The following is a 22,670-nucleotide window of genomic DNA, read 5'->3' as shown; positions in this document are numbered from 1 at the left end:
AGGAGATCCCCGCTTGCAAGCCGTCTACGCGGAATCTTCGATCGAGGTCTATCCAGACGAACCATACAAGGAAAACTCCATCCTGGTCACTCCGGAAAAGCGAATGCACGGGGACCACGACAGGAGGCGGCGACGCGTGTCGTGGAGCGCGTTCCTGCCGCACCGCTATGAAAACAAGGGTTTCTGGCGCACCATTCCATTCCTGGTGTGCATGGCTATACTGCTTCTCATTTTCTTCCTCATGGTCACGTACTGGCTGTGGGGCTACATGGACAGAAGTGACGTTCCGCCGACGGCCGAGCCGGAAGACAGTGACGAGCATTTTGACGTCCGCATAGCAGTGAGGCCCTTCTTCCCTCGCGCCAATGTTCTGACCGAGACGTTCACTGTGCCTCGGGTCAACAAAACCAGAGACTCGTTACGGAAGGCTAAACAGAAGCGCCTGAATCCCGCGGGGGACGAGAGCATTGACGCATTTGAGAACAACCAGCAGATCTGTGGTAGTGAGCAAGACAGGGCTCGTTTAGGCCCCACCGGCAGCAGGCTGAATATACCGGCGTCTTATTGCTGCGACGTGGAGTTGTTTTGTCTCTACACCGTTAGCAGAAAGCTGGTATCTCATGCAACCCCTGACGCCAATTCCAGCTGCAGCCTGAATGGCTTTCGTAGACTGCGAACTGCTTGCAGCGATGGCCGGCAGCCGAAACCCCTCCTCGGAGTGAAAGTCGGTGGCACCGGTCTCAGAAATGGCACGAACGACAGCAGCGAGGGTGCCACAAGGTTCCTCTTGGATGCCGTATCCGCCGCAAAACGTGGTGGACTTCAAGGAATCGCTTTGTGGTGGGGCCATGACTGGAAGCATGGCGATGAAACCATTTTGAACGCATGCCTGGAAGCGGCCGAGAAACTGCGCCCGAGAAACTTGTCGTTCACGTTTCTCTTTCCTTACCCCGTGAACCGACGCCAATCATACTCGAGGAGTCTGGCGCGGCTAGAAGAATCGCTGCATGCGTCGTCTAACAGCATCGTCTTTTATCCCCACATCTCGATGTTCGGCAGAAAGACAGCGTGGCCAGCTCCACGCGATGTCGTACTGGAGCCGAGAGATGGCGTCCGCCATTGGGGCCCTTCAATCTGCTATCTGTTCACCACCACGCCATTCTTAGCGCGTCTGAACGGGAAATGCGACCCTGGCAAAGTCCAAGAGACTGCAGGTCCGCTGAGCCCTGCTTCGATAGCCTCGGATGACACCTGTCGCAGCCTGTGGAGCAAATCTGCTATGGTTGCCAGCCATCGCTACTACACACTCAGGTGTCGGGGTAGCAGTGGCATCCTCTACCAGACGGCGGCCCAGATGGCGAGCTTCCGCCGCGCAGTGCTCTCTCTCGCGGGCACATCGTGTCACGGGACGGTCGATGGGTGGCGACAGGAGTGGCAGCCGGTGTGCCTGAACTTGTCTGCGACATCCCTAAATGGACGAGCCCGACACACTGCGGACTCGCCCGCGTCTCTTTTCACCAGATAGGCCCTGGTTTATTTAATATTAGTTGTTCTCCACGAACGTTACATTTCATACTTATACCGGAGACTTTTATATTTCCATAACTTTTAACGACTACCCGCCCACCAGTCTAGTTTTCACACACGAATATTCCAGGACACTGCTTTTGTAGATGGTGTTGCCATGAGCAAGTTCTGCAACACATACCGGATGTGTGTGGTGACTGGCAAGTGTTTTATTTTAAGCGCTTGTTCTCCGATTCCAACACTGCTGAAGATAAAGATGGTTTTTCATAGGAGCTGCAGAGTTCTAGGTGCCAGCACGTGAAATTTCGTGTCCGAACGGAGCTGGCGACTGTTACTGAAGGCACGCGACTGTTAATGGAGAGTTACTGGAATCAAGTCTCGTGGCAAGCACGAGGAGACTTGCCCCTAGTTTTAAGAATAGTACGAGTCTTAAGAGCACGCGGAATACACCGAATCAGCACTTTCGCGTGCAGAGCTTCCACACCAAATTATAGGGCACACTGCGCGAAAGCATGTCGAGAGTTACTGGAATCAAGTCTCGTGGCAAGCACGAGGGGACTTGCCCCTAGTTTTAAGAATAGTACGAGTCTTAAGAGCACGCGGAATACACCTAATCAGCACTTTCGCGTGCAGAGCTTCCACACCAAATTATAGGGCACACTGCGCGAAAGCATGTCGAGAATTACCTCGAATGATTCGAACAGGCAAAAACGTACGGCCGGGCCCCATCGGCGCGCACTGCTGTTTCTTTTCATGTACGTTCGGCCTGTACGTTTCATTTCCTATAACCTGTTACGCAGAAAAAAATGAAAATAAAAATTCGCCGCGTAAGCTAATTTATAAGTGTTATATCTTTTCTGAGTGATTATTTTTTTATAATTACTCCATTTATTCAAAAGAAGCGGTGTTGCCTCATATTGTTGTCTGCATGTATAACGCTCAATATAGGTTTGAAAGAAGACATAAAAGTAGTGAGAGAGAAAAAGTCACCTGCACGTGGAAATTTTTCTTAAAAGAAGAAGACACGCACAAGAAGAAGAAGACTGGCCGAACCTTCTGCTCCGCAGCAATTGTGGCTCAAAAGGAGACATCCCAAATGTACGTTTTCTTTTTTACACCTCTGTATTGTTCCGGTAGATGTGCTGTACTGCGCGGCGGAAAGGCTCGTTTATTTTTCTCGTTTATGCTGCCAGGTGTCGGATAGTTGCAAGTAAGGCGTATGACTTTCTTAATGACTCCGATTTGTTTTGTCACGTTTTTTTTATTATTAATGCTGTGTCTTGTAATTTAATCTTTAGATGCACTTTATTTTGGCGCTTATCTGTTCCCCGAGGGTGATCAAGAGACACCCAGTAGCAAGCTAATAAGCGGAGCAGGATGGCCCAATTAATCCCGCTCGTGCAGAGCTTCGGCCCAGCCGGAGGTGTCATCAGGGCATGAGCACCCCGGCGAGATGGCCATGGAGGCCCTGCGCAAGTGGAAGCCCGCAGCGCGGGGCGGCACACCGGCCACGCCGAGCGAGCTGTCGGCCGGACTGCCCGGCGGAGGCCACGTGACAAGCTGCATGCTCGTCGCATGCCTGGCATCGTGCGCCGCCGGCACCACGCTGGGCTATGCATCCACTGCGGCGGCCTCCATCGAGCGGGAGCCCTGGTACACGCTGGAGCGGCGGCCGCCCGACAACCGCTGGTTCGCCGACCTGCTGCTGCTCGTGGCTGCGCCCAGCTCCCTCGTGTCAGGTGGGCTGAAGGAAAACGGGACAGCTACACCCGAGACACGCAGACGACAGGGGCTGCGCACCACAATTGTCCTGTTGCTTGAAAGTCAACGGCTTCACCATTTCGCGCTGACGCTTTTCTTTAGTAATGAGGCAGCTAGCCTTCGCAAGATTTCACGCTGTGACCTGTGCCCACTTATACTGAACGCAACAGCGCTACGCAAGAAAATGGCAAAAAAGCACGCACATCTTACGTCGTGTGCGACCTTCCTTTGTCCTTATTGTTGCGCATGCAGCTTCTGGAAAGCACGTTTGCTTGTACTTGTCTTCCATTAAGCACTTTCCTTCAATATAAATACACTTAAACTTCAGGTGACGCTTCAGACCCTAATGTTAAAATAAATAAACATATGCCAAATTACCCACTTATCTGCGGGCTTGAACTGTCCGGGAGGAATACCAAACTAGTTTACAGCGGCGAGCGTCTTGTAGAATGTGAACACCAAACTTGCACCACTAAAGGAGGAGGCCTCGTGCGCCAACTTTCGTAAAATGTTCCATTTCGTAGCCTCTGAAGCATTGTGCACGCCATTAGTTAGCACCGCTGCATGCTGCAAAGTGCACAACGATCTCCTTTCTTGTACGAGGGAGCGACCGATTCTCGATGTTTTCAATGACTGAACAAAACCATCGATATCCAAGAAGAAGCGAACGCCCGAAGAGCAAGTAAGGTCCTGGAAGATAGCTTTGTTTTAGGGAGTTTGTTAGCTTTCATTGAGTTCCTTAACTTCACTTAATTCCTCCCCTTTCTTCCGCCTCTCAACAAGTATTTTTTAACCTTATATTTCGCATTAAAGCTACGATAGGCTGAGTCTTGAGTACTGATCGAAGATCGAAGCAAAGCGTGCCATGCCTGGACTTCAAAGCCTTCACAGCAGCGGCAAATGGGTCATATAATCATCTAAATAGAAGCGTTATGGCGGCTTTGCGACATCTATAGCCACAAATGACCACACTGGCAAAAAGGTGGTTGATGTTTTGCAGGAGATGCATAGATGTAGGGAGTGCAGGAATAAACTGTCCGCAATGCGTGATGAAACCCTCGCTGACGTCGTGGGTGTTGCGCAGTCCCGTTCAGTCTGTTGGCTTAGAGGACGGACAGTCGTGAGTAAATGTGGAGAGTCCACGGCTCCGGCCGAACGAGCAGCTGCTGAGCCGCACCGCGGCGCTGCTATCTCGCGCCGCACGCTCGCTGCGAGAACAGCCTCGAGTGACGACAAACTTTGCCCTCGCTCACGCTCGGGTGCTTATCACGCTTGATAAATTTCTAGTGCATCGTTCGGCTATTCTGCAGTAGGTGGTCGCGACGAAGGCGAGCGCGCATCGCAAAACACCTAAAATCTCGGAAGTGAAAGTGGAGGCGAACTGCTCTACTCCTCTTCCGTTTTCGGAGCGCCTTGGCGGTTAGGCGTCGATGCCGTGCCTGTATCGACATGCTGTTGGAAGGCACGCGCGGCTTCCAGTGGTCTGCCCACGAGGTGAGCTGGAAAAGGAAGCAGAAGAAAAGGAGGAAGCCTTCAATGCGCACAAGGGGGCCCATTCCGTCTTTGCTTATGACACCCCAGCCATTGGCAGCGCACCTGGACACTACGCACGCTGCAGTGGTCACTAGTAGGTGCAGATCATAACCCCATCGAAAACATCTGGGGGCTTATCAAGAAGCAACTTGCGGCCCGAGATCTCCGCACGGCTACAGCTGATCAACTGTGGACTGCCGTAAAGCAAGAGTGGCAGACTCGTCGTGCTCGCCCCGACGTTGTGTCATCACTGTACGATTCGATGCCGCGTCGCGCTGCTGGTGTAATTGCCGTTAATGGCAACTTCAGTAAGTATATGCTCATTGTTAAGTTCAGATTGTTTATTTCTCATGGCAATAAAGAGCCTCGTGAGTTTCACCTGAAAGGGTGTTCGAAGCGAGGATTCACAGTGACTTACATTTTACGCCTCGCTGTATTCATCCCTACCTAATGATCCGGGAGTCAAGTGAAAGCCGCGCGTGCCTTCCAACAGCATGCCGATACAGGCACGGCATCGACGCGTAACCGCCCGCAAGGCGCTCCGAAAACGGAGGAGGAGTGGTGCGGCTCGACTTACTTTCCCTTCAGAGCCCTAACTAGATGCACACATCCTAGGCGTACGGCGGAGCGCCTATGCGCCTAGCGCCGCGCCGCGACGGGCGTCGAAAAAAGGACTCCACCTCCATGCTCCCTGTGCTGGCGCGTTCCCCCCCCTCGAGCCGACCGAAGGGATTTCAAGCGTGAAGAAAGGGGTTTTCGGGGGCGCTGAAAGGACAACTTAAACCGCGAAGAAAAGTTCCAGGAACCTGAAAGAGCCTCAAGCCACGAAGAAGAGAGTCCCCGAGAGCCCCGCGGTCCTCCTATTGTTGTAAACCGACCCCTCTTCCGACGCGGATATCTGTCATGTCCAGATATCTGCGCATTGCTCGCGCCTGCGCGCGCGTCGCACTTTGCGCATGCGCAGACGGGATCCAGCGCTCCGCCGGTACGCGTAGGAGGCGCTTTGCGATGCGCATTCCCTTTCGTCGCGACCATGAAGTGCAGAGCAGCCGAACGGCGCACTAGAAGTTTATCAAGCGTGACAAGCACCTGCGCGAGAGTGAGGGCGATGTTTGTCGTCACTCGGGGCACTCTCGCAGCGAGCGTGCGGCCCCGCAGCTACTCCCGCGCCCGGAGTCGTGGTCTCTCCGCTTTTGCTCGCGACTGTACGTGAAAGACGTAGCCCAGGCTGCCAAACTAAACTTCTTGAGGAATCCTTGTTATTTGCTGAAAAAATAATTACGATAAAGTCATGTGGAGATAACATGGGAAAATATGGCGCAGTTATTTCTATGCAATAAAACTTCTTTTCGGGCTAGTCTGGAGCATTTGAACCCTAAGGAAAAGAGCAGCGCCAAAGCATGCGACCACACACGAAGAAAGGACAAGACACTTTTTGTGCCTTTTCCTTTTTTCGTTTTTCGTCTGTGGTTGCATGCGTTGGCGCTGCTCCTTTCCTTAGGCTATTTATATCCGCTCTGTAATTTTCGAAAAGACAAGGGCATGCAGCGATTGTAGGATTTCATAGGATTCATGAAATTCTTAAATGCGTTTGAATTGTGCACAGCATAGATCACCTTGTGCTGTTAAAATTTTCATTTTAAACTATTTCTCCCTTTATTATGCGCATCCTTTCACACTTCACCCACCATGGTGACACATCTCATCGAATTCGCCCTGGGTTTATGCAGTTGCAATGAGTGTTCTCTGTAACACTCAGGGTTCGAGGAGTAGTAAGCGCCAATATTGGAGTGAAAGTGCCTGATCGAAACTGCCCATGAATGTAAATGCTTTTAAACTCATTTTTTTTTCAAGCTTAATGAAGAGAAACAGAGAACACTAAAGTCTTTTTCCCAACAGAGACCCTCCATCCACCAGGGGGTCGAACTGGGACCGAACCTGAACAAGAAACTGGAAACCCATATTTTTGTCCAGAAGCGGAAACAAACCGAACACACATTTTCGCCATTTTGAAACAGACCCCGACACGAACGATTCAGAGATGCCGTTCCGAACCGGTGCAGGACCAGGTTCAGAACCAATTTTTTGTGCACTGTGGCTTATTTAGTTGTTTTTTTTGCACAGAATAAGAAGTATTACTGCACAGGTTTATCCATCGAGAGATGGCACCATAAGTACGAGCACAAAAGAAAGCGAACAAGGGTTGATGGGGAGACTTAGTCTCTTATCGAATGTTTCGACAAGAGGACTTGTCTTCGTCTGGGCCAGACGAAGACAAGTCGTCTGGTCGAAACATTGGATAAGAGGCTGAAGCTTCCCTTCAATCCTTGTTCATTTCGTTTTGTGTTTTGGAAAATCCCCTCTTTCTTCTCTCGCTCTGCCATGGAGCCTACCTGGGAGATTACATAAATGAGAGAGTAGAATGGCGTCTACGAAACAAACAACCCCCAAAATCTTGAAAGTGGGCCCACCTTAGAGCACCTTCCTAGTGCTCGGCTTATTTAGGGTGAAATGCTTGGGAAATGGGTCTGTCACCCAACCTTAGGTAATCGAAGACACCTTGTGCCATGGCACTCTTTGGGCACAGTTGCCCTTGCGCCATAAAAATTCATCATCATCATCATCAGAATATGTATTAAAGACGATTACTGGTTGGATTAAGGCAAATGGTGGGGAAAATTGCCGGTTAAAGTGCAAGATTAGGCCGGGTTAGTATAATCCTATATAATATTCCACTGGAAGGTATTAGAAAATTTTACTCCTCAGATTTTTATATTTGGCGGAGCTGATGACGTCATGGCCCGCTCGGCCAATCAGAGAATTTCTTTACTCAGAAACTGGGTAGTTTTTGTAAGACGACGACCTAAACGCTGGCGCATTCAAAATTACCAAGCATAACTTTGCTACGCGACACGCCAAAATCAGTGAAAGCTGCCGCTGCGCAACTGCCTGTCTTGCTTATGAAGAATACCTACATTGTGCCAGCCTAGACCAAAAAAGTTGCAGGCAAGTGCGTATGTGAATATATGCTGACGACATATGTACTTAGATTACTGGCTACCAACACAAGCGATTAGACCTGATAGCTCGACAGGCTCTTCTTTCGGCACAAGCTTACCTCAAGGTAAGGTAAGCTCTGTCAGTGGAAAAATCCAGCTTTGTTCTGTTTCCAGGTGTAGGAAGACGTCAAGCGCGGTTGAGGATAGACCTCGGTCACTCTTGCATCCGTCAATTCAACCACACGCGTTTCCTGGGCGTCATTACTGACTCCCGTCTACAATGGCGAAAAGCTGAAGACGCGATTGTTTTATCTATATGTTCGCGTCTCAATGTGATCCGTGGAATTGCACGTGAGCAATCGGGAAACCAGCCTTCTTCAATGGTCAAACTTCATGAAGCGCTGGTGGTCAGTCGCATAATGTATCAATTATCGTTAATTTCCCCCTCGGAATCGCAACTTCAACGTCTCGAAGTTGTCCACAGAAACGGCCTAAGAATACCCATTGGAGTTCCTCAGGCGGGTGCGAATAAGGCAGTACTACATGAGTCTTTATCGAAACCTGATAGCCTTATCGCTTCTCTCTCAGAGACTACTAATGTATCTTGGCCGCATAGGAGAGACGGTAGCTGGGCGATCCCTTCTCCAGCGGCTCTGCAAGAGATATGAGTCGAAGGCTTACTTGGCACTCAATACTCTTAGTTCTTTAGGCCTTAGTGTCCGAAGACAAAGGAAACGGTTGAAGCCCCCTGGTATTTTCCGACTCTCGACTGTAAGGTCACAATTCCCCAAGTGAGCGCAAAGCGCAGCTCTTCTTTGGCAGCAACGCGTTCGCTTGTACTTGAACACTTGGAAACAGAGTATGCCCGCCGTCTTCAAATTTTCACGGATGGCTCGGTGGACAAGGCCAAACAAGCTAGCGCAGCGGCTTTTTACATTCCTTCTTTGGACTGTAAGTGGTCCGTACGCTTTACTGCGGTAGTATCCTCCACAACGGCTGAAAGTGTCGCTATTGAGGCGGCTTTACGGAAATTAGGGTCTTGTCCGGCTCAACCTGTTGTTATCCTAACTGATTCAATATCTGCCCTTCAGAGGTTAGGGCGCGGATTCCCTACTGACGCCTTGTCTATAAGCTCTCTGCGCTTGGTGCAGAATCTGCACAGCAGAGGCTTTACTCTGTATTTCCAATGGGTACCCTCTCACATAGGAGTCAATGGTAATGAGGTGGCAGACAATCTCGCCCATAAAGCTCTCTCATCAAGGATTCCATCAAAAAAAGTACCTCAAGATGGAAATATTGTCTACAGGAAAACGGTGCTCGATCATTTCAGTACCCTGTGGAGTGCGCCCCTCAAGCCATGTGTGACCAAGGGACTGAGAAGATCTCAGGCTACCCTACTACATCGAATTCGCACGGCCTCTGCTCGCACTCCTGCCTGGATGCATAAGACGGGCATAACATCGTCTCCGCTCTGTTCTTTATGTGGTGTGTGCGGTGATATCGAACATTATATTATGTACTGCCCAGTGTACGACGCGGAAAAGTATGTGATGTTCGCTTCCTTCAAGAAGACGGGAACCCGTTACAGTACAGTTCAGGATATTTTCTACCAGAGTGGAAACCAGACATGCAGAATAGAGGCTGCACGCCTTCTTTTACATTTCTGCAGGACACGGATCTTGTTTCTAAATGGTGACAGCAGGAACGGACTATGGCCTACTGTGATTGAATGTGTGAGTAGATGGTGTCTTCCGGAGTGGACTACGTTATACTGTGAGTGAATGTGTGTATGGATTATGGCACTACAAGGGCCTATGTTCTCTTGTGACTGAATATGTGTATAGATGGTGACTTCTGGAGTGGACTGTGATGTGGACTGTGTGGATTGTGTGCATAGATGGTGACTGCGGGAGAGAATGTGTGCTATTATAAGAGACTGTGCGCTTAGCGGGGTACATGCGACAGAGTTTAGGACATTGTTAATATGGAAGGGACTCTACGGTGGAGCAATTTCCGGCAGATAAAGCAAGGCTAACCCCACCTGTAGCATTCAGCACCTCAACTCAACTCACTGTAGCAATCGGAAAGAGCGTATGGTCAACATGCCTACGCTCGCCACTCGGACGGCGCTGGGCATGTGATTACCCGTGACTTCAGCTTAGGGACGAGACCGTCAATATCCGGTCACGTGGCCGGATGTCGACGGCGTAGGCTGTGAATCCGCCGGGGAGGGCTCCAAATAACAGCTTTCGCAGCAAAAGTTTATCATACTATTCTGCCGAGTCGGATTCGAACTATCGGCGGCGCAAACGTAAAGCTTTGTTTCCCGATATCTTAGGCCACTCGACAATTTCCGCAGCCTCGTCGCTACGTGTTCTAACTGACAGCCTCACTCTCTATGCATTCTAAATCTTCAACTACCATCCGTTCGTTCTGCATGCGAACTGTTTCTATGGACGCTGCAGAGCGGACAAACGCGACATGCGAAAACAGCGAGAGACGCTGTGCGCGCTGCCAAAGACTGAAAGAAAATAAGTTTCTGTGTATATCTAATGTGCTTTCGAGCGCATAAAAGGATCTCCAGCTTATTGAAATTTCCTCATTCCTCATTCAGTTTTTCACTGTATCACCTTGAGTTAAATATATTGTCACCGGCGAAAATACAGAGAACAAAGCTGTTCACTCGGGCGAGGTTTGCCAACACCGCCGCGCTCGTTCTGGACAAAGAAGACGTTCGGCCACGCGCTCGGGAACACAGTTCGACCTCCAGGTGGCGCCGGCAGAAAGGCAGCAGCGTGGCATTGCCCCTCCCATCTAAGAGGCATCGACTCGATGCCGCACGCGAGGGAAAGAAAAAAAATAAGGCGAAAGGTAATGGCGGGGTTGGGTCCGGGGCTAACGGGAATAAAACGGCTTCATTCGCGCCACGTGGACGACCTCGGACGTCGGGTGTCGAGAGGACCGGACAGTTCCTTGAGGGAGCACCTCGTAGGTCACCGCGCTGAGGCGGCGTAACACCTGGTACGGACCAAAGTAACGGCGAAGAAGCTTCTCGGAGCGCCCTCGCAAACGGATTGGGCTCCACACCCAGACTTGGTCACCGGGTGTGTAAATCACCTCCCTGCGGCGGAGGTTGTAAAGCTCGGCGTCGCGTTGTTGTTGGCACCGGATTCGCTGTCGAGCAACTTGGCGAGCAACTTCGGCGTCACGGACAAATTGGTCGGCATCCACGACAGAAGAGGGAGTAGGATCCGGAAGAAGCATGGCGTCCAGCATGGTCAAGGCTTCGCGACCGTGCACCAAATGAAAAGGAGTGAAGCGCGTCGTTTCGTGAAGCGCAGTGTTGTACGCGAACTTTATGTAAGGAAGTGTCCGGTCCCAGTTCGCGTGGTCATCGTCGACATACATAGAAAGCATATCGGCAATTGTCTTGTTAAGCCGTTCAGTCAGTCCGTTGGTTTGCGGATGGTAAGCTGTTGTCTTTCGATGGCTGGTGCCACTGAGTCGAAGTACCTCGTTCGTAAGTGCCGACGTAAACGGGGTTCCCCTGTTAGTTAATACGACCGTTGGAGCTCCTTGACGAAGCACAATGTTATGAATGAAAAAACTTGCGACTTCGGCGGCGGTACCACGGGGAAGAGCCTTGGTCTCACAGTAGCGGCTGAGATAGTCAGTGGCAACAGCAATGTACCGGTTACCCATGGAAGACGCCGGAAACGGACCGAGTAAGTCCATGCCGACCTGTTGAAATGGGAGGCGCGGGGGATCGATAGGCTGCAGGAGCCCGGGTGGTTTAGTCGGTGGCGTCTTCCGGCGCTGACATTCTCGGCAGGTTCGGACGTAACGGCGGACAACCGCAGCAAGCTTGGGCCAGTAGTACTTGGTGCGTATGCGCGCCAACGTGCGGGAAAACCCGAGATGGCCCGAAGAAAGGTCGTCGTGGCACGCGCGCAGAACTTCGTCACGAAGCGCAGCTGGCACTGCAAGCAGATACAGTGTCCGTTGGGCCGTAGTAGCAGAGCGGACGATCGTTGGACGTTCGCCACACGTACGCTTTGCGGAATGGAGGGCACGGGTCCTGCTGCTGCTCGATGGGACGCACGTAACGATGGGGTGGTGGTTGTTCGGCAACGGGGCGAAACGCTTGCGGCGCCGAGGCAGGTCGGCGCAGGGCATCGCTGTAGGACATTACGTGCGGCTCCGAAAGGGGTGCTGGGGGTGGCTGCACCGCTCGCCGGATTTCGTCACGGAGAACATCGCCTGTCGAAGGTGCGCTTTCTGACGGAGCACTCAAGTGGAGGTGTCGCAGTTCTTCGCGGACAATGCTCCGCACAAGCGCTCGCAGCGCCTCATCCCCGGGGCCTGGCAAGGACGTGCAGTACTGAGCGGCCGCTACATTTGCCTGACGGCCGTATTGGGCACTCCGTTCCTGCAAGGAACGTTCTATGGTCGTCGCTTCCTTGGCAAAGGCGGCGACAGTTCTCGGAGGGTCGCGCATGAGGCCAGCGAACAGCTGCTCCTTTACCCCACGCATAAGGTGCCTCACCTTTGTAGCTTCGGGCATGGCTGGGTCGGCCCGATTGAAGAGGCGGGTCATGTCCTCAATAAACATGGCCACGCTCTCGTTGGACTGCTGTGACCTGGAGCGAAGGGCAAGTTCGGCATTCTCCTTTCGCTCGCTCGAACTGAACGTGGCGAGCACCTCGCGGCGAAAAGCTGCCCAGTTAGAGAAGGACGCCTCGTGGTTCTCGAACCACGTTTTCGCCGAGTCTTGCAGTGCGAAGTACACGTTCAGCAGCTTTCGCTCGTCGTCCCATTGGTTGAACGCGGCCACACGGTCAAAACCGGCCAACCAATCTTCTACATCCTCGAACCGGTCGCCGTGGAAGGATGGTGGCGACCGAGGTGCAAGAAAGACGAACGGCGGGGCACTGCCGAAGGACTGACCTGTCTGGCTGCCAGTGGCGGAAGTCATGGCCCGAGCAGGAATCGTGAGTGGCTCAAATTCGGGTTGCAGGCCTCGCAGGCGACGGCTCGCTTTGTGGACAGGTGTGGCGTCTGCTCGTCGGGGAGAAGCGTCAGGGCTATCGTCCCGGTCAGCGTACATGGGATGATACCCAGCACCTCCACCAAAAATGTCACCGGCGAAAATGCAGAGAACAAAGCTGTTCACTCGGGCGAGGTTTGCCAACACCGCCGCGCTCGTTCTGGACAAAGAAGACGTTCGGCCACGCGCTCGAGAACACAGTTCGACCTCCAGGTGGCGCCGGCAGAAAGTCAGCAGCGTGGCAATATTTACATATCTTCCTTGGAAGTTTTGAAATGTCGTTGATACAATCCGCGCCTTAGCGGGAGGCCTATTATTCGTTTCACACTGTTTTCGAAAATGCATAATCAAAGTGTACGTACGCAACCACAACCAACCATTTTTTCATGTTATATTGTCTCTGAACAGATAAAACGGTAGAGTGCAAGGGGTCTATTTGCGTTAATTACTCCTCGATGTCGCAAATTTTCGTTAGAACTGTCGAAAGTTTAAATATCTAAAACACGTAGGTATATTCCAAACCTACTGAATACTATTATTTGGCACTTCTTTGTATAAACCTAATTATCCTCATCCACACACAAATGGAACTCAAGGACAAACCCTCGCAAATTCACCACAATACCAGCACTTTTCTGGCTGCTTATCCTGCTCGGCTGCTTTGGCTGCTCGGAAAAAAAAAACTACCATTGGGGTGCGGATTACGCTGTTTAGCTGTTTGAGCTTATACAGGGTAAATCAAAATTAAGCTTTGCGGATTTTTAAAAATGATTCGCTGAGTGATGTGTTAAATCCACCTCTGCAAGTTATACGGCCAGCGGGACACCAGGAGAGACGACAATTGTCATTGCTAGGCGATTAATTACCTGCGATATATCAATGAACTTTCTAGCTACTGCGGCTAGCGTGAATGTTTATATTTGAAACACAGATGCGCCCCGCCGCGGTGGCTCAGTGGTTAGGGCGCTCGACTACTGATCCGGAGTTCCCGGGTTCGAACCCGACCGCGGCGGCTGCGTTTTTATGGAGGAAAAACGCTAAGGCGCCCGTGTGCTGTGCGATGTCAGTGCACGTTAAAGATCCCCAGGTGGTCGAAATTATTCCGGAGCCCTCCACTACGGCACCTCTCTCTTCCTTTCTTCTTTCACTCCCTCCTTTACCCTTCCCTTACGGCGCGGTTCAGGTGTCCAACGATATATGAGACAGATACTGCGCCATTTCCTTCCCCCCCCCCCCCCAAAACCAATTATTATTATTATTATTATATTACACAGATGCAGTCTCATTGTAGACTTCTCCATTTCATAGAATCCTTCTAGAGCACGCGTGATATTCTCCCCCAAAGTTTCCACTAATTTCGCGCAATTGCACACACAAAGGGGCGGCAGTCCACGCCAAAGTCCTGTCTACTGTGATGCCGCTCCTGCGTCGGTCGTTCTTTGAATTTCGATGGCCGAAAGTCCAAAAGAAGGGGTTTGGTTTTTTTTATTCTTTTCTCTCTGAATGCAAACAGTTTCTTCTGGAATCAATTTTGGAGGTTTCAGGATATTAATATATGCCTCTTGAAACATTTTTAGATTTAAAGCCCTGCGGGTCGGTTTTTTCATTGTTCTTTCTCGTGTTTTCGCGTTGCTCCGCTGTGCCGCCGTCAACATATAATTGAAACTTGCATGAAACACTCGTAAGCAGTTTTTAAAATCAGGATATTGAGCTGTAGAAAAACATTGGCACTGGAGGAGTTTCAACACTTGTTGAAGGAGATAGTCTCAATGTTGCATTCGTTTTCGTGCTAATATTCGGTTGAAGAAACAAACTGTGCTGGACGAGACCATGTTTTCAACTATGACGATGCCATGAGGACTACATGATGATACCCCAGGAAGCTAACGCTACCTCCCTTCTGCGCTTTCCTCCGTGCCGTTAATTACTTGGCAGGCTTAACGGATCTCGGCAATGCAAAGCTCGTCGTAGGATCCTCAGGGTACTTAGTCCCCGTCTGGCCTTGTTTTGAGCAGGACTGCTCCTTGACTTGGTGGGTAACAGGACAACGCTGCTGCTGTCCGCCTTCGGCCTCCTGGGAAGCTGGATGACGCTGCTGTTCTGCACCAACACGTATTCACTGTTCATGGCACGCATCATGGCGGGCGTTTTCCTGGGCGCGCTCTCCAGCTGCGTGGGATTACACGTGGCCGACATCTGCCCCACTCGATGCAGGGCCCTGTTCGTTGGTCTCGTCGAGGTTCGTGCAGCGGATGAATCTGCGTTTGTTCTCCACTACCTAAAGAGGAGCTGGGCCACAGACGGGAAGCTACAAGAATGCAGCTAGAAGTGTGACTGTAGCCGCGATCAAAAGTAAAGACAGAAAAAAATGAAAGAAAAGCGGCATACGCGACAGGGTGTTGAGGCGCACTCTGTATAACACAAAAATTATTAAGAATTAGTAAGAAAGTTTAAGTAGCTGCCTTCTGTACCTGGTTCATGTACGGGAGGGCACAAATATATTGGCACTGAAAGATGTGATACAAGCGGCATTTTACGATACAGCATTAACACCTCCAGCCGCTCTCAGTATGGCATCCAGCACGCAACATCGGGTCGAAGCTTCCGCCACGATGCAGTGGCAGCCCGGTGTGAGCAAAAGGCTATGCATTTTGCTGCTAGTCGAAAGGGTACAATATTCTTAAATGTTCACAACGAGGCATTTGTTCGCTATAAACCTCAAACAACCATATTGTTGCACGGTCGCCACAGGGGCGTTACAGGTTACATTCAGCGCGACTGGGCTATTAGGCGCTTCCGCTTCCGCTGGATTACAAAAGCGTCTCAGTGAGTTTTGATGATTTTACGAACCTATGTAAAAAAATAGAAAATCGCAAGAAGGGGGTTATGTGACAGTAACACGTCAACGAGCTGCCATCAGCTCAAAGTGGCAAAAGCTTTCGCCGTACGCATCGTTCCGTTGCGGCTGCGTGAACAATTCTCAGAGCAATAACACTTGGGACTTAATTTTCCGCGATAAAGACCATGCCGTAGGCGTCGTTCGTGGCCCTGTGAGCTTAAACTCCCAAATATATATGCTGAAAATCGGCATTTTGCGAACCTCGGCTGCTGAGTGGGTATTTGGAACTGTTTCCTGTGTGCTTACGTTGTTGGCCTTGGCCGGTTGGCCTTTGATGTTGGTGCACTTATGGGCGAGGTGGTACGCATATCTGGTAGTGCTGGGGAGGCGGGTGCTCTTAGCAGCGAATGAATGAATTCCAGGTGACCAGGAGCGCAGGCATCCTGCTGTCTTACGTGCTGGGCTACTGGTGCTCGTGGGAGGTTCACGCCGGCCTGTGCGTGCTTCCGCCACTGCTGCTCATGTGCCTGCAGAGCCGCGTGCTCGACAGCCCCCAGTGGCTCATGCGCCACGGCAGGATGCGCGAGGCCTCGGCTGCGCTCTACCGGCTCTACGGCGCTGAAGTGCCCGCCGAGTTCAAGCTGCGTGGCTCCGTGGAGATCAGGAAGGCGTGGGACGGGGTGCCGGCTCCGACGTCCGCCAGGTCTGTCCGCTCAGCCATCACAGTGGAACAGAGACCACTTACTTATAGCCTAGGTGAAACGAAGAAATTGGTAAGGGCTGGGCATTTCATGCGAAGAACATTTAAACGGTGGTCCTTCAGAGTATCAGATTGTCCTCCGACAGTAGGAAAGCGTAGCAAGTGACAAGTAAAGAGAGGTGATTAGAGGAGGAAATTGCGAGTATTCTGTGGCGCACCTGAAGCAGGAAAGGGCTGCTTGGACGCCAACACTTCCTCCAGCGGACGTGTCTGGAATTTCGCCTCCATCGAAATTCGACCGCAGCGGCCAGGATCGAACCCGCGTCTTTCGGGTCAGCCGCCGAGCGCCATAAGCACTGAGCCACCGTGGTGGCTAAAAAACATCCTAGAATGCGAGAGAAATTAAAGTACCTTATACAGACCCATTTATATCAGGATGTTGTTCTTTCCGTTTTGCGGTAGCCGGGAGCAGTACAAGGTGTTTTGTATCGAACAGCGCAATATTCTAATTTTTCCACGGTCGCAAATGCTACACCTCGAAACATTCAATCCGCTGGACGCCGTACAGGTCAGCTCAAAGCTGCAGAACGCGTTCGTTCGTATACCACCGGTGAGTCTGTGGATAACAGTCTCGGTGGCAACTTCCGTACGAATTTCATCATTGCCTCAAAATTGGAAGATCGTTTGAACTCTTTCCCAGCGCTGCGCCCACTGATTACAGCAATGATAACTAGCCAACAAGCTGAGGAGACAATTGACGTGGGCAGCTTTAGTGGTGTCTGCGCTAACGTGATGACGATGTGGCACGTTGTTCTCCCAGCATTCATCTCTAGGGAGGATACGCAATTTTGCTAGATCTCTTACAGCGCTTTTAATGGCCATGCTCTACCAAGTCTCGATACGTTAATGTTGCACCAAAGGTTACGTGCGGTATAGCTGTAATCGATATATGGTCTACAGTACCCCTTCATGACACGTTATCACTAAAGGCGGCAAGATGCACGCGTATTTTCTGTGAAATAAGCTGATTTCTGGCACGTGTCTTTATTGCCGACCTACTATATCCAACGTAATTTGCGCATGCGCCCCCAAGAAGGTTGACGCTCCCCATATTCCTTGCTTATATAGACTGATGTTCAGGACCTAGAGGCTGCCATGAACTTACGGCCTAAGGTTACTTGATGCTGCGCTTCGTAATAATAATAATAATAATTGGTTTCTGGGGAAAGGAAATGGCGCAGTATCTGTCTCATATATCGTTGGACACCTGAACCGCGCCGTTAGGGAAGGGATAAGGGAGGGAGTGAAAGAAGAAAGGAAGGAGGAGGTGCCGTAGTGGAGGGCTCCGGAATAATTTCGACCACCTGGGGATCTTTAATGCGCACTGACATCGCACAGCACACGGGTGCCTTAGCGTTTTTTCTCCATAAAAACGCAGCCGCCGCGGTCGGGTTCGAACCCGGGAACTCCGGATCAGTAGTCGAGCGCCCTAACCACTGAGCCACCACGGCGGGTAGCTTCGTAAACGCCGTCTTCATTCCTAGACTACATGCCAAGCAGAAGAGGACGAAAGAAAGGCGTCGGTATCAGTGGAGCACTTGCCCAGGGCAGCGTCCTCTTGCAGCGTCAAGCTCAAGCCACTCTGACATCAAACTGCAGGCGGCTCGCGCTGGGCCTCCTGGTGCAGCTGGTGCCGTGCCTCTCGTGCGCCCAGCTCATCCTCCTGAGGGCCGTCCAAGTGATGGAGGCACTGGTGGCTGACAAGACAGCGGCACACGTGGCCGCCCTCTGGCTGCTCTCGGGTCACGTGGTCGTCTCGGCGGCCTCCACCTCGGTCACGTGGCTCGCAGGACGTCGCCACCTGCTGCTTCTCTCGGCCATCATGGTGGCCGCGTGCATCACCACGCTGCGTCCCCTCGACCACCTCGCGTTCAGGTGCTGACGCTACGCTGAGCACTGCTTTAGTATTCGGGCAGGAGATGCTATTCCTCTTGACCACCCATCGGTTTTCAATTTCGCCTTGAGACGCGAAAGTCTGACTGAGATCCTCTGCCTGCTGACACTGGAACAGCCAAGCGTGTTCTTGACTTCTCTAGTGATGAGAAAGGGCAGAAACACGATGGAGGAGGCTTTCGCAGAAACAGCAAATCATCGTTTTTTTTTTATGAACAGAATATGGGCTATCCTTTGCTGTTCTACTATTTTCTGCTTGGTGCTGACAGCAATAAACAAAATAAAAAAACGCGGTATAAGAAACGTTTTGCAATTGTTTTTTTTTAGCATGTAGTCCCATTCGAAAAACTGAACTGATTTTTCTCATCACAGCAGACGTTGTTGTAGTATTTTCGAACGTGAATTTGCCGTGAACGGCGTCGTAACAACGCATTCTGTTCGATAACATTTAGCAACAGAATGGACTGTACTACTGCAGTCACCAGTCTTCAAGACATAGCTGCCTTTGTTGCGCCGAGAGGAGCCGCAGAGTAAATGCTGCACGAAACACTGTCGTTGTGACAGGTCGAGATCATTTCTACAGCTATAGCTGTCAAGAGTGCGTTTCCAGGTTCTGCTGCGTTGGTGTAACACGGTGGTGTCCCACGAGGAAAGGGCAGCGAAGGCGAAGCAACGGCACCAGCTGTGCCACGCTGTTTTGTCAGTGTGCAATGATATACAGGCAGTGTGCACGACGCCACTGCAACGCGCCAAGCAGCGGCTGAGTAGTTAGAACACAGTTACATCCCCAGTGACAGCATGGTTACGTAACGCGCAATGTACATAGTGATGAATATGGGATAGAACTCTCTATAGTGCTGAATTAAACATTATTGGATTGACCACCACGAACAGCTGTCGCAGAATCTCACGTTACACAATATAGTCATCCTGTGAGTATTTCGTTTTACTGGCGCCCGCTTTTTAACCACACTGCGTGCTTACGCTGACCCTTGGCCCGCGTGCGCCTCAGCACCTGGTCCCGCGAAGCGGCGCCCGAAGAGACCAACTGGCCTGGCGTGGGTGCCGTGGGTCTGCTGCTGACCAGCTACTCGCTGGGTCTGGGTCACGTGCCGGCGCTCCTGGTGGCCGAGATGCTTCCGGACCAAGTGCGCGCAGTGGGCGCGGCGGGCGCCTGGACGGCCCGTTGGCTGCTCGCCTTTATGCTCGTTCATTTGGACGCATGGGCGCTGGCGGCGGCCCGCTACGGGGACTCGGTCTTGTTCTGCGTCGTCCTGGTCTTCGCTGCCGCGGTCGTCTTCGCCCTGGTGCCGGAAACCGAGGGCTGCTCTCTCGCATCTATTCAGGGGCACTGATGAAGGGAACGCGACCTTTGGCTCCAAGCGGACAGCCGGCCTCTCACAGGGCGTACTGAACTCCATCGCTTTTGAGAATATTGTCGCTGCGACGATATCAACTTTCTGCCTTTAACCTATTTGTTTTTCATCATCAGTATTAAGCCAATTATTCGAGTAATAATCTTCATGCCACACTTGTGTATTTACTTCATTGCCACCAAAGTTATTGCAACATTCGTAGGATAATGCGCCTAGGTTAATCGGTTTGAATCATTCCAAGTAAGTGTGCCTAGTGTGGCAGACTGAAGTGCGCTGCGTTAGCCTCAGCGTTTCTCTGACAGCGTTGTTCCTGTAGAACGTTACTGACTGAGTTCAAACTCAAGTAGCGTCGTTTGCAGCCACTGCCGCCACAGGGATACAGCCAAGAGCCCGTGCCTATTACACCACTTGTTTGTGTGTTTACACTCAGCTTAAAGGAAACAGTCACAGCTGTCGACATCTGAACCCAGCTTGCTGAACAAGGAAGAGGGATGACACTCTTTACTAGATAGGGTCACGTGGCTTCCGTCAGTTCTCTCATTCTGAATACCGCGCCTCTATTTGACAGGCCTCCTCTGCTTCACGCGTACAAAGCGATCCGAACATAGGCGGCCTTATGTTGATTGCACAGAAGGTGTAGTTTACAAAATTCCGTTAAGTTGTGGAAAGACGTATGTTGGCCAAACTGGGAGATGCGTGAACGAGAGGTTAAGAGAGCATGCCTTGAACGTGAAAAATGCACGCGAGGGAAAAGATTTTGAAGGCTTCCTCGCAAGTCACTGTATCACTTGCCTAGATTGTACTCATGCACTCGATGACACCTCCATAATCAGAAAGAGCAGTGTACGTATGACTAGAGAAATAGCAGAATCAAATCAGATATATAGCCTGGGAGAGGGCTGCGTCAGCACAGCCTCTATCGCCCTTTCACCAAAAGAGCTGACTTTTCTGAGCATGCGCGAACGGTAGCTACACTACGTTTATAAGTGTGAATCCCTTCAATAAAATTTGTTGTCAGTTCAGCGCCCGTCCTTGTCGCCTCGTCTCTGTCCTCGTCTGTTCAGCGCTGCTTTCCCAGAAAACCATGTACCAACACGCCCAACTCGCCGTATTAACCAAGTTAATGCACACCAACGATAACTTAATTTCTGTCAGTGCACGTTAAAGATCCCCAGGTGGTCGAAATTATGCCGGAGCCCTCCACTACGGCACCTATTCTTCCTTTCTTCTTTCACTCCCTCCTTTATCCCTTCCCTTACGGCGCGGTTCAGGTGTCCAAATATATATGAGACAGATACTGCGCCATTTCCTTTCCCCAAAAAACCAATTATTATTATTATTATTATTCAAAGCTACCGCCATGGCTTGTGATTTGTGGGACGCTTGCGAGATGACTACTGATCCGGAGTTTCCGGGTTCGAACCCGACCGCGGCGGCTGCGTTTTTATGGAGGAAAAACCCTAAGGCGCCCGTGTGCTGTGCGATGTCAGTGCACGTTAAAGATCCCCAGGTGGTCGAAATTATGCCGGAGCCCTCCACTACGGCACCTATTCTTCCTTTCTTCTTTCACTCCCTCCTTTATTCCTTCCCTTACGGCGCGGTTCAGGTGTCCAAAGATATATAAGACAGATACTGCGCCATTTCCTTTCCCCAAAAAACCAATTATTATTATTATTCAAAGCTACCGCCATGCTTGTGATTTGTGGGACGCTTGCGAGATGGCGCTTCAAAGCGCCCTGTCAAAGCTGTCGCATCTTCGGCTGTTTCGAGGGATTTGCTGCATGCCTGCGAGATGGCGCAAGTGCCATTTTTGTGATTAGTAAGTCCGTCATGGCTTCAAATTTCGGCTTACACGCGCAAGTATCGGCGTACTTTTCTGGGCTGACTTGCGCACGGACAGAATATGACGCAGGCGACGACATCCAAAGAGAAGGGCGAGACTTTTTTTCCACACACTTGTCGTAAAGGCATAACTTGGGTTCGCTGTATACTGAAGAAACTCATGTAAAGTGTTTTCATACAGGAACCGGAGAAGGCTCCTGCTCCTATTGTTTTTGGTCAGCCACTAGGAGAAATCCTCCTCCCTTGTCTCCATTAGTCCCTCTTCCTGTGGAATTCTTGTCCTTGAAGCCCTTGTCCCAAGCACAACTCCACAGTAGGTGGCGAACATCCACCTCGGGCAGGTGGTGGGTCCTTCAGAGCCCCATCGGCATGTGACCGAAGGGGTAAGGGCCGCCCCAGCCCTGATCCGTCTAAGGAACTCCTCCTCCAATCTCGGTAAGTTGTGAGGGAGCGGAAAAGTGCACGGGGGAATGAGGGCAGGTGTACTTTTCCTTAAGAGGGTGCTAAGATGGGGAGTGCGGAGCGGGCGTCAAAAGGGAGCCTGGTGGGGATGCATTAGTGTTCGGAACTTGGTGCGTAAGGTTGTCTACTTGTCTCTGCTCAGCGTTCTCAGCGTAGTCTTGTGTCCAGTGTATCTGGATGCGTGTCTTTGTTTTATTATTAAGCGCATGAATCTCCCGAGTTGCACATAGTGTCTTTGTCACCCTTTTCAGTTGTTTTACGGCTGCTAAGGAGTCGGTATTGATATGGACTTCTGTTACAGACTTTGTTTTATTTATGGCCTCCATAGCATCGCGGATTGCATACAGTTCCATCACAAGCGGGTCCGGATGGCCTGATTCGTATGAATGATGTACGTTTAGATCTGTGTGTGTCGGGCTAGTGGCTGCGGCTCTACCGCCCTTTTCTATAATCGACACGTCCGTATATGCGATACATGTTCCTGGGCATACACGGACCAGAGGTCGAGTTCTCGGCTTCTCTTTAAGACGTAGTCGTCTTGTTGGTTGTAATAGTCGGGAATTCCCATGGAGGAAAGGGGGGGGGGGTCAACCACTGTAGGTGCCTGCACTGTCACCGCACTTACAAGGAT

General features: G+C 51.1%; 1 protein-coding gene across 1 annotated transcript; it reads left to right on the top strand.

Moving 5' to 3' along the window:
- Positions 1–2,594: 2,594 nt before the first annotated feature.
- On the top strand, positions 2,595–19,760 carry LOC144120452 (uncharacterized). The gene is made up of 5 exons (XM_077652859.1): positions 2,595–3,266; positions 14,883–15,106; positions 16,129–16,409; positions 18,066–18,341; positions 19,372–19,760. The coding sequence occupies exons 1-5, from the start codon at positions 2,981–2,983 to the stop codon at positions 19,712–19,714; spliced, it is 1,410 nt and encodes a 469-aa protein (XP_077508985.1). The 5' UTR covers positions 2,595–2,980; the 3' UTR covers positions 19,715–19,760.
- The last annotated feature ends 2,910 nt before the right edge of the window (positions 19,761–22,670 follow it).

This window comes from Amblyomma americanum, chromosome 2, assembly GCF_052857255.1.
Source record: "Amblyomma americanum isolate KBUSLIRL-KWMA chromosome 2, ASM5285725v1, whole genome shotgun sequence".
NCBI lineage: Eukaryota > Metazoa > Arthropoda > Arachnida > Ixodida > Ixodidae > Amblyomma > Amblyomma americanum.
This window is presented reverse-complemented; position numbering and strand designations above follow the sequence as displayed.